The sequence below is a fragment of the Carassius auratus genome, chromosome 18 (assembly GCF_003368295.1).
Source record: "Carassius auratus strain Wakin chromosome 18, ASM336829v1, whole genome shotgun sequence".
NCBI lineage: Eukaryota > Metazoa > Chordata > Actinopteri > Cypriniformes > Cyprinidae > Carassius > Carassius auratus.
In genome coordinates, this window is record NC_039260.1 from 19,208,079 (window position 1) to 19,220,944 (window position 12,866).

General features: G+C 42.0%; 1 protein-coding gene across 1 annotated transcript in view; it reads right to left on the minus strand.

Annotated features, from left to right (window-relative positions):
• Positions 1–12,866, minus strand: part of LOC113118616 (rho GTPase-activating protein 42-like) — a 110,328-nt gene that overhangs the window by 2,728 nt on the left and 94,734 nt on the right. Inside the window, exons 21-23 of the mRNA XM_026287921.1 lie at positions 12,446–12,605; positions 3,932–3,991; positions 3,716–3,795 (exon numbers count right to left, since the gene is read on the minus strand). Of these exons, the coding sequence (XP_026143706.1) occupies positions 3,716–3,795; positions 3,932–3,991; positions 12,446–12,605 (300 nt within the window). The remainder of the gene's footprint in view (positions 1–3,715; positions 3,796–3,931; positions 3,992–12,445; positions 12,606–12,866) is intronic.

Consider the following 12,866-nt stretch of genomic DNA (forward strand, 5'->3'; position numbering starts at 1 on the left):
TATTTTCCTATTTGATACTTGTAAAGCTGCTCTGACACAATCTGTATTGTTAAAAGCGCTATATAAATAAAGGTGACTTGACTTAATAAATGAACACCATAAAGCTTTCAAAGGACCTCACAAATTACTCACCCTGTAATGACGCATTTCAGTGTACACTGAACTATCAAAACATCTGTTTAGTCTGTAAAGCATTAGGCAGATGAGATCAGAAAATAACGAAGTTTTAAATCGGTTTTTATTGGCAAAGCTCTCAAAAGTCAACATAGTGAGAGGGTTGCTGGGTAAGATGAGGTTTATGTTGTGTTAAGTGTTTGCTGAGCTTTAGAGAGTGAAAGACACTGCCTTCACCAGGTTACTGTGACCTGTTTCAATGCCCTGGTGCCCAGCCAAGTCTGTTGCTTGTGGAAAATACATCCAGCTATAAAATCCCAGTCCTGATATGTACGAAGAACAACAACAGATGGTTGTTACACAGAGCAGACACAGGAATGCATTATTTTCTATCAATATTAATGCCCTGGTATGCAGCAATGTGCATCAGTCCAGTCATAGTTCATTCTCTTTTTGAGATTTGTAACAGTCACTGCAAGTTAAAAAATTTAACTTCCCTCAGAACACATTCCCAACACAGAAATGTGGAGATTTTGTATCAGATTAATGGTCAGAATTGCTCAATGTTTCTTAGTATATATTGCTGCCACAGTTCATTCAAAGGTCATTCATAGACCCCCCGCCCCACACACTTCAGTTTTTCCATTTTAAATCAGATGTTTTTGTTCTATTAAAGGGTTAGTTCACCCAAAAATGAAAATGATGCCAAACACGTAAGACCTCCGTTCATCTTCAGAACACAGTTTAAGATATTTTTTATTTAGTCAGAGAGCTTTCTGTCCCTCCATTGAAAATGTATGTGCGGTATACTGTCCATGTCCAGAAAGGTAAGAAAAACATGATCAAAGTAGTCCATGTGACATCAGAGGGTCAGTTAGAATTTGTTGAAGATATCAAAAATACATTCAGGTCCAAAAATTACAATATTTGATTCAATAAACCGGTTGAAAAAAACAGTTTACCGGTTCTTTTGTACTCGACGTCTTTGGCGGCCCTTCATTCAAGGCTTCAGTTCACCTACGCTCATAACATTAACACAGAATCAGTTCAGAATCAATCACCAAAAGAACCAGTTTGATTCAGACACACAGTGTGTCAGTCTGCTTCACACTGAATCACGCATGCACAGTATCATCAGCTTCTTGGTTCTCAAATCAGACACGTCCGAGAACGAGAACGAGTCAATCATTTGTCAATCATTTGTTCATTAACTGGCTCTGCTCATTATCTGTTCATCTTAATTTCTTTCTTCACAGCAGTTCAGTCAGTGTACCGTTTGAGAAAATGCATTGCGCGTGACGCTTGCGTCCACTGTTTGGACTATGAAAGGGAGCGCATTGCTCGCGTTGACTATGTAATGGCCATAATGCTTATTGGAGAGTCGTTTCAAACGATTCAGTGCGATTTGTGAACTGGTTCTAAGAACAACCTTAGAAGAACCAGTTAAATCGAATTATTCGTTCACGAACCGGGCATCACTACACTGCAGTCTTGTGAACGCGCTCACAACAGACCCAGAAGAGAAGACAATGCTAAATAAAGTCATATTTTTTTGTTATTTTTGGACCAAAATGTATTTTCGATGCTTCAACAAATTCTAACTGACTCTCTGATGTTGCATGAAATACTCTGATGATCTTTTTCTTACCTTTCTGGACATGGACAGTATACAGTACACTCACTTTCAATGGAGGGACAGAAAGCTCTCAGACTAAATCTAAAATATCTTAAACTGTGTTCCGAAGATGAACAGAGGTCTTACCTGTTTGGAACAACATGAGGGTGAGTCATTAATGACATAATTTTAATCTTTGGGTGAACTAACCCTTTAAAAACCACCAGTCTGGATTGCATATTGCATTGCATAATATAACCAACATATAGTGTATAAATTATAAAATAAAAAAATGATTTTACAATAAATATTGTATGTGCAGGGTAGGACAATGTAAATGGCGACATATTAAATACAGGTTTTCACAAATAGAAAGAAATTTATGAAGTGACAAACCTCACATTTGAGTCTTTAAAATATTTGTAAGAGATAAAGAAAAGGGATGAGTCAATAGTATAAAGAATTATTTTGTTTCTCAGCAGCTCGGGTGGCAGAGGATGAATTAGTTTTTTCAATAAGCCTGTCTGCTGTTTTTGTTCAGAACAAAAAGCTAATGTGCCTTCAAAAATCTAAAACATTTCAGCAATAATATGTTTTTGTACTTTAAATTAAAATAATTCTTTACACTTTTGACTCTTAAAAATAAAGGGGTCCTATTATGCTTTTACACTTTTTCAACTTAATTTAGTCTGTGATGTTGCTGTTTAAACATAAAAAGATCTGCAAAGTTACAAAGTTCTAAGTACACTTCAAAAATAAATATTATATTTAACAGAAATCACTTTTCAAAAACTGCAACAAATGACTCCTTTGGACGACAACGCATATTTTCAGGGATTTGTGATGTCATCTCTATGTCGGAGACATGCTAGCTTTCACAAGGCACACAAACTTATAGTGGTTACAATCATCTGGGTTTAAATCGCGCTCAAATGGATCTGATTTTGACACAGTATTTACACTGAAGCTCACAGTCGATGAGGTCTATGGTAAGGAGCATGACATTTCCTGACCAGGGGCCAAGTGCTGTCAATCACAATACACACTGGCCCAGCTAACCAATCACAGCATATTTCGGAAGTTGGGCCTTCATTTGATACAAGAACTATTCGAGCCGTTTATGCCAGACTGGGGAGAGAGGTGTTGTAATAATGTAAAATATGTGAAAAATAATGTGTTTTTCGAACAACCTAGTGTGAAAGCCTGTTCTAGTACACCCCCAAAACAAAATCGAAACTTTGTTAAAGAGCATAATAGGACCCCTTTAAAGGGGCACTTCTGACTCACAGCCTATAAGTACGTTTTTATATATTTCAATAATTTGCCACTGATGATTCAAATGCGAGTGTTGAGCAGTGTAGAGTAGACTTGTTGTTTATTGTTTCTCTGATCACAAATGCAGACAGGGTTTAACGTTTACACAGCTCTAATTTATCAGACAATATAAGTAGGTGAGAAAGGCTGTCTGAAGGCAGTCGGTTTACTTCAGAGATGCATTAATATGAAAACACCCGTGTTACGTTCTTACTTTGAAATGTTTCTTTTATTATTTTCACTTTTATCGCGACAGTCTGATCATACTTGGTTTAACTGAGCATAGGCATTTTAAGCTGACTTTACAGGGGACTTGTTTTTTTTTTAACCAAAATTTGAATTTGTTGTTTTCAAGCCAACACTCACTGAAGTGGCAACATGTTTTTATCTCCCGTTCTCCCGTTTATCAGAGGGCGCACATCAATAGATCACACTACAGCCTCTTGTCGCTGACTCGAGAGTAGCGGCATTTTGTCTAAAAAGTGAACTTATGTTATTAATTAATAAAACATAATTAGAAAACCAATGCAATTGCAATTTCAAGCAGTTTCAAGCACTTTATCAAAAAGCCAAGACCTTTTTAAAACTTGAAAACACTATGCTAAAATTCAAGGATTTCAAGCACCTGTATGAACCCTGTAGATAGATACATAAATAGATAGATAGACTCACCATTGGAGAAGTGGGCCCCCTGTGGGAAGCTCAGCTCATTGCTGTGTTCTGCTTCACATGGATATATGGCTTTGGCATCTCTGAGGATTAAAATCAGAAATGATTTATGGATGTGCTCACACACTGTTTTAAAAGAGATATTTGTTGATTTTATTTTTTATGATGTTAAATATATGTGAAAACATTGATGTTTTTATGGGCCATGTCCATTGGTACCTTCCCAAGGGAGGAGTTTTTACAGCTGATGCATTCTCAAAAATCAGCGCTCTGGCAGCCCTGAAACATAAAACCGTGCCAAATGTTAGGATGATTGTCAATTTCAAAGATCTGACGTCACAAGAATTAGGCTGAATAAATAAACCTTTTTCAAGTAGCATCAATTTGACCCTTACATTTACAGTAAAACATTGCTGTGAGCTGATAAATTACTGGTAAATTCACACTAAGGATATATAATATGCATAGTATACAGATGTAGCAGTAATTCATTTACACTTTATAACTATTAAAGTAACATACAAATCCACAGGACAAACATTTTTCAAATCAACATGATGCTAACAGTTGTGGCTGTACATTTTATATAAGCAAATAAAATTGGTTTTGTGTCCTCTTAAGTGAGCTGCAGGCTTGGGAGGGTTACTTTAAAAATGTATTCCGTTACAGTTACTAATTACTTCTAGGGCTGTCAAAAATAGCGCGTTAACGACGTTAATTAGTTGTTTGTCGTTAATTACGTCAAATTTTTTAACGCATTTCACGCATGCACAGTGTGACAAATTATTTAGGTCAGGAAAGTATCGTCGATCTCTGAATTCTCAAGATAGTAAAAAACAGCGGCGATCGCTGCGACGAAAACACAGAAGAAGCTTAAGGTTTTACCCCAGTTACTCTCAAATACATTCATGCCAAGCTCGATAAACAGAGACGACTTTGGTAGTTGATACGCTGGAGCTTCTTCCTGTTATAGCGTCCTGTGTTTCACAATGCCCATGCGCAGAACGCCTACATGCAATGCAGCGAAAATTACAGCTGTTTGAAAAAGCATTTGCATTTTTACTTGGTTTTACTGGCACTTGAAGCCTTCAGAACGTGAAAATATCGATCCTAAAGTATTGTGGCAGAGCAAATGAACACCTCCTAAAAACAAGAGTGCCCAGAGTGCAGAGGGCGCATGTTTGTGTTTCTGAGTTCATTCTTTTGAGTTTCTCTATGCATAATTTCATAGATATGTGGCTATATTTAACCACTGGTTCACCTAAAACTCTTACACTATCTGTAGTTAAATGGCATGGTTTGATATAGTGCTCAGGTAAATTTGATTAAGTAAATGTTAAACTTTTGAAATTCAGAAAAAAAAGAACCACATATTGATGAATCAATACATGAAAATTATGTATCTGTGTCCTATTATTTCTCTTTTGGTACGCATTTCAGAAAAAAAAAAAAATGGTTAGGATTCAGGTGTAATTGCAAATAGTGATTAATCATGATTAATCCACTGAAAATTCTGATTAATTTGATTAAAAATTTTAATCATTTGACAGCCCTAATTACTTCATAAAAAAAGTATTCAGTAACGTAATCCAAGTACCACAATATGAAAGTAATGTAACTGATTACTTTTGGATTACTTCTGGATTACTTAAAGGTAAAATATTTTTTTAAAACAACATTTATTAATTAAGAAATTCACAGCCCTGAATTAATATATATGTAAAGGACTATACAGACATCTAGTGCATGGTATTGGTATTACAGATTATTTTGTTTTATTTTGAAGAAAATATAATAAGAAAGAATTTTAAGGAAATGTTTCTTCAACAGGAAAATAGAGAATACAAATTCATTTTTTTTCAACCAAATATAATAAGAACACAATTTTTTGACAATGGAAAATGTTTCTTCAACATGAAAATAGAGAATACAAATAAAAAAAAAAATTCTCAGTGAAAATATAATAAGAACAATTTTAGACAATGGAAAATGTTTCTTCAAAAGGAAAATAGAGAATAGTATGGATTATCTTTGCAAATATAAAACTAAATTTTAAAAGTGCAAATGCTTCTTTAGGTTGGATGTCGAATCCTTCGATGAAGAAAGTGTTCCTCTTCAGGAACTCGAGCTGCGTCGAAACGCTTTGGGGAATGCGTTTAGCGTGAGCGACTCTGAATATGATATCTAATCTGTCTTATGGAAGAGTGTGACGTCACGGGCGAGGTGACGTAAGCGACCAGGAAGCTATAAAGGCACGAGCCGCACAGCTGGCTTCAGCTTCTGCGTTTTCAGCAAGCGCTCTGTGTGTGCATGTCATTCTGTCTTGTCAGTCTTATTTATTGTTGTTTGTCACTATTAGCTCCTCGAAAAGTAAGCAATAGTCAAAGAGCAAACCTAAGACGAGACATCTGAAAGGCGATTCCAGATCGCGTTTCAGATTGTGTGTTCATCACGAGTGAGAATACACGGTCTGTGCGCGGTCTGCCTGGGATTGAGGCACGCTGTTTCGGCTCTTCAGGGAGCCGACTGCCTGCACTGGTACAAGCCAGTGTGGACGCTTCGATCCCGGAGGACTCTCTCGAGGGGGAGTCTTCGCCAGCGTTCCTCGCGGTGTCGGTCCTGCTTTCGCCGAGGCGGAGCGGCGCCTGCACTCGCTGGGTTCGCAGATAAGATCTGCTGGAGGGTAGGGAGACGGGCGCGTCCCTATCTCCTACCTCACCCGCCAGATCTGCCCGATCTCCGGGTGCGGAAGCCCGAGTGCTCGGTCCTTCCCCCCGAGTGACGGCCGTGACGCACCGCCTTTTTTTTCTCCGAGGAGATTAAAATGGAGGGCGTCGATGAGCTCGCAGTTACACAAACATAAGCTGCATAAACATCAGCTGCACAGACAAACAGTTACACAAGCATCAGTTTCACAAACATATTAATGCCTAACTGTATAACGAGCAGCATTAATGAGGAGCGCAGCTCACGCAGCCAGCTCTCGCAAATAAAAATAAGGGGGCTGACTGTGCTTCTCGCATATCTAGGACGGATCGAAGACGGCTCTGCCTATCTCCACCCGTATTCCCTAGATTTAGGGTTCATCGAGGTTCGGAAGCACGCGAAGCGGTTCCTTCCCCCTCTGTGAACTCACAGCTGCAGCTACTTATCTCAGAGGAGATTTATATTGTTTGTGTTGACTAAGCGGCTCCCGTGTTGCCGAGGCAGCGCGTGTACTACATCATTTTCAGTTTTGATGTAAATCTTACCAAATCCAGACCGTCTTTACTCGTCTGATTGGTTAACTGCATTAATTCTGAGGAATTAAATTCAGTATCTATCTGACTATGAGAAGTTACATATGAATTATATTAACAATGCAGACCGTGTTTACTCGTCTGATTGTTTGTTTGCATTAAATTCTGAGGAATATAATGACACTCATCTCACTCTGAGAAATTATATATACTGGAGGGGCTGTTGGGCGAGAGCAGCCCTCCCAGTCTGTAGTCAGAGCGTTGCCACCCGCGCTCCCCCTGCGTCGGGACCGGAGGCTGAAGCAACGCTCTGAACCAGGGTTTTTTCCAGCCGAAGGCGGATCTGAGGGCCGTACTTCAGGCTGTGAGGCCCTCGGTTAAGAAGTCCTGACACGTTTCGGTCACGACTGCAGAGGGCGGCCCCTACTGGGGTGGAGCGGCGTACACCGCATTACACGGTTCCCGTCTCGCCTCAGCGCCCTCTGGGGGCCGGTCTGCCAACCCTGCCAGTGTTCCAGGGCGCAGCGGTCCCCAGCGCCCTGCGGGGGCCTATTACACCAGAGGTCAGTCTTGAGAGACTGATTCCCTTAGTAGATTATTTAGCAGCGTGAAAACTACTGCCAAATGTATCTCAATGGGTCCTGCACACAGTAGAAAAAGCTACCGTATTCAGTTCGGCTCTGTACCGCCGATGTTTAACGGGGTCATTCCGACGATGGTCGCCCCGGGCAGGGTCTGGTTATGGAACAGGAAGTGAAACCCTATTAGAGATGGAGGCCATCGAGGTGGTCCCTTCTCAAGACAGGGAGTCCAGGTTCTACAGCTGGTATTTCACAGTTCCAAAGAAGGATGGGGGATTGCGTCCGATTATAGACTTGAGGGTCTTAAATCGTTCAGTTATGAGATTGAAGTTCAAAATGCTCACGATCAAGCATGTTATAGATCAGATCAGGTCCGAGGACTGGTCTGTCACAATATATCTCAAAGATGCATACTTCCACATTTCCATCCTTCCACAACACGGGAAGTTTCTGAGGTTCGCTTTCGGGGGCAAAGCCTACCAATATCGAGTACTTCCCTTCGGCCTTGCACTCTCACCCCGCATGTTCACAAGATGTGTAGACGCGGCTCTGGTCCCCCTGCACATGCAGGGCATCCGCATTCTCAACCACATCGACGACTGGTTGATTTAAGCTCAGTCAAGAGCAGGTTGCGGCTCGGCATCGAGGTGTCGTTCTCGCACATATGGGGGAGCTGGGTTTGAGACTGAACGCCAAGAAGAGTGTGCTTTCTCCGGTTCAGAGAACCACCTATCTAGGCGTAGTATGGGATTCGACCGCGATGCAGGCACGATTGTTCCCTGCTCGTATCGAGTCGATCCGCATCTCAGTCGAGAGAGTCAAAGAAGGCCAGTCACTCACTGTCAAACAGTCTTAGAGATTGTTGGGTCTGATGGCAGCTGCGTCCAACGTGATACCTCTTGGCCTGCTGCACATGAGACCCCTACAGTGGTGGCTCAAGACCAAGGGATTTCCCCGAGGGGCAATCTACTTCGCACTATCAAGGTCACGCGGCGCTGCCTACGTGCCTTAGACATGTGGAAGAAACCTTGGTTCTTGAAACAGGGCCCGGTGCTGGGAGCTCTTTGTCGCCGTGTAACGCTAGCAACAGATGCATCCCTCACTGGCTGGGGTGCAGTCATGAGTGGCCACCCTGCCCGTGGTCTGTGGAGTGATCGCCATCAAACATGGCATATCAATTGTCTAGAAATGCTAGCAGTTTTTCGTGCACTGAAGCACTTTCTCCCAGACCTGAGGGGTCACCATGTGTTGGTGCGCACCGACAACACATCGGTGGTCTCTTATATCAACCACCAGGGAGGTCTGCGCTTGCGCCCTTTGTACAAGCTGGCGCACCAGATCCTGGTGTGGTCCCAGAAGCAAACTCCTCTCGTTAAGAGCAGTATATATTCCTGGGAAACAAAATATGGGAGCAGACATACTGTCGAGGCAGGGGCTGAGGCCCGGGGAATGGAGACTTCACCCAGAAGCAGTGAAGCAGATATGGAGAGTATTTGGCAGGGCTCAAGTAGAACAATGCCCCCTTTGGTTCTCTCTAGTTCATCCAGCTCCTCTGGGACTGGACACCATGGTACAGACCTGGCCGAGGCTTCGTCTGTACGCATCTCCCCCTATCGCTCTGCTCCCGGGAGTTCTGGCGAGAGTACGCCGGGACGGGGTCCGTCTGTTGTTAGTAGCCCCGTTCTGGCTGGGCCGAGTATGGTTCTCAGATCTAGTCTTGCTCCTCGACGGCTCTCCATGGGAGATACCGATCAGGACAGACCTACTCTCGCAGGCGCAGGGTACGATAATTTACCCTCGCCCGGAGTTGTGGAAGCTGTGGGTGTGGCCCCTGAGGGGGCGCAACTGTTAGCAGCCGGTCTCTCAACCGAGGTTGTTGAGACCCTTCTCCAATCCAGAGCTCCCTCAACGAGGAAACTGTACGCCCTGAGGTGGAAACTCTTCACCTCATGGTGCAGAGACCGCCGGTTAGACCCAGCAAACTGCCCGATTGGTACAGTTCTGGAGTCTCTACAGGCTAGGCTCTCTGCAGGGTTGACCCACTCCACGTTGAAGGTCTACGTGGCGGCTATTGCGGCCTACCACGCCCTTCTCGATGGCCAGTCTTTGGGAAGACACCCCCTAGTTACACGTTTCCTCCGCGGTGCGCTGAGGCTGAAACCTCCAGTACGGTCCCGTATTCCCCCGTGGGACTTGGTTGTGGTGTTAGATGTGTTGTGCAAACCCCCATTTAAACCTATTCAAGATATCTCAGATAGACATCTGACTCTTAAAACTGCCTTCTGTTGGCCATTACCTCTCTGAGGAGAGTAGGAGATTTACAGGCCCTCTCTGTGGCCCCTACCTATCTTGATTTTGCACCTGGCATGACCAAAGTGTTCATATACCCTCGAGCGGGATATGTTCCTAAGGTGCCCTCTACCACACCACAACCTGTAGTGCTGCAGGCCTTCTGTCCTCCTCCCTTTTGGGAGCCCGACCAAGAGAAGCTAAATTGTGTGTGTCCAGCTCGAGCGCTGGATGCATACGCCCACAGAGCTGCCCTGTGGAGAAAAATGGACCAATTGCTTGTATGCTGCGGTCCCCCCAAGAGGGGTTTCCCTGCTTCTAAGCAGACTACTAGTCGTTGGATAGTTGAGACTATCAACGCCACTCTGAGCCCTCTGGTCATCCCCCGCTGTCGGGAGCCAAGGTTCACTCTACATGGGGTATGGCGGCCTCCAAGGCCTTTCTAGCAGGTGCGTCCATGCTGGACATCTGCAATGCTACGGGGTTTCCACGCTTTCTACCTTTGAAAGATTCTATGGCTTAGACATGCCAGTCACTCCAGGCACTTCATTCCCCTCGTCCTAAGCTGTGCTCTTCGGATACACACTAGGCAGGGGTTTGGTAGTCTGGCAGCGTTGGTACTCGTTCCCCAAAGCGTTTCGACGCAGCTCGAGTTCCTGAAGAGGAACGTCTCTAGGTTACGTATGTAACCCTAGTTCCTCGAGGGAACGAGACGCTGCGTCTCGAGGCCATACCCCCGGCACCCCTGCCGGCGCTTGCTGGTACTCGAAGCTGAAGCCAGCTGTGCGGCTCGTGCCTTTATAGCTTCCTGGTCGCTTACGTCACCTCGCCCGTGACGTCACACTCTTCCATAAGACAGATTAGATATCATATTCAGAGTCGCTCACGCTAAACGCGTTCCCCAAAGCGTTTCGACGCAGCGTCTCGTTCCCTCGAGGAACTAGGGTTACATACGTAACCTAGAGACGTTTTCTTTCCTGGAAGGCACAGTTTGCACTGTTCAACGTTGTTTGCAATTTCTTCTTTTTAAACAAAATAGCAGCGGAATTTCCATGAAATGAACGCGTTTTTGCAGCAGTGAATCAATCTGCGTCTGAGGAGATTGCAGACAGCTGTTATTTGCGCATGCACCAGCGGGTGGCACACGTGACTCGCGTGAGTCATTAATCGAGCTGCTTAATATAGTGTTATTATGCCAAAATACTGATTTATTTAGTTTTAAATGAAACCATTGTAATCCTGAAAGTATTCCCCCTTTTTTCAAAATGTAACTATAATCTGATTACTACGTTTTTTGACGTAACTGTAACGGATTACAGTTACTGGATTTTTGTATCCTGATTACATAATGCCGTTACATGTATTCCGTTACTCCCCAACCCTGGTGAGCTGTGATGTTTCTTTTCTTCTCTGTCATGACAAAATTATATGTCCTTCCCTGGAGAGCATTTAAAAACCAGCGCTGGGTCACATCAACCCTTTCAGCAGTGTAATTAAAACTCCTGCCAACAAAGAACAACTGCGATCAATCTCCATTCAACAGCTTTCTCTCCAAGCCAGCAACTGCACTACAAAATACTGCACTGTAAAATAATGCACAACGTTTCCTCACTTCTTCATGATGTAGTGATTTAAAAGCTGACACTAATTTGAATGTACATCTTACATGATTGGTTTCTTATTATTTCTGAACAATAAATCAACTGCACTAAGATCAAAACAAAATCTTTTTTTTTTTTTACTTTTGCCTGTCAAATCAATTTCCTCAAAAGTTTATTCCTCAAAAGTATTCCATTTGTTAACGTTGGTTAACAATGCATAATGTAATATGATTAAATCATTTATTATAACTTTTAATATTATTCAATGGACCTGATTATTTAACACGGACTAACAATGAAGTGTTGTTTTTTATTATTAGGTAACATCAGCTAAGATTAATAAATACTGTAAAAAATTTACAGCTCATTGTGAGTTCATGTTATAACAGAGAGATAGTGTTAATGGCAATACTGAATTTTGTCTTTGAATTGTAAGTTTATATCTTACAAATTTTGCAATTCTGACTTGTAACATGCAATTGTGGGTTATTAAAAAAGAATCGCAAGATATAAATGTGCAATTATGAGAAACAAAATATCATCGAGTTCATATTACACAATTCCGAGACAAATTTTCTTCCGATTTTATAACTTGCAATTGTGAGTTTATATCAAGCAATTCTCAAGGAAAAAAAGTATATATACATATATATATATATATATATATATATATATATATATATATATATATATTCAGTGGCAGAAACTGGCTTCCATAATATAACTAGTACATACAGTACGTTTAACAAGAATGCAAAATAATAGCTGTAAAAGTTTTTCCCTTGTAAAAAGTTTCTCCTTCATCCTCGAATGTTGACTGGGATGTGTCATTGAACCATGAACTTTTGATTGGCTCACAGGGTAGACATGGTCTCCAAACATATCAAGTTTTTTCTAACTTCTACCAAAACTGGACGACTTCTTATCTGAGAATGAATATAGAGGAACAGACAGAGCTGGGTTTCCATCAAATGTCAGCTTCAGCATCAGTGGGTATGATACTGATAAGAGAGTTTCACTTACACTGATCCTGGTCTCTGATAGCCGTTGGTAGAGCTGTTGTTGTCCAGCTTTCGGCGCAGTATGGTTTTAGGAGGAAGATCATGGTAGGCTGTGGATCTGATGCCATCTTTATGTTCCACACATGCTAGGTTCTGTGCAGACCCCACACAGCTCTTACGATCTCCAGAGAACCCCAAACACAAAAGAACAAATGAAGTAAATTGGTTTCTTTTTGTGTAGAGGTTTTAATCCAACATTAAAAAATTTACAGAAAAGAAGAGAAAAAATAAAATAAATTTGAATACAGTTTTGTAATGAAAAAACACTACGGGTCCAAATTTTGAATATATGTGATCATGGACCACAAAACCAGTCATAAGGGTAATTTTTTTAATCTTAAAGTTCAATATAGAAGCACAATGTATGGTTTGTTAGGATAGGA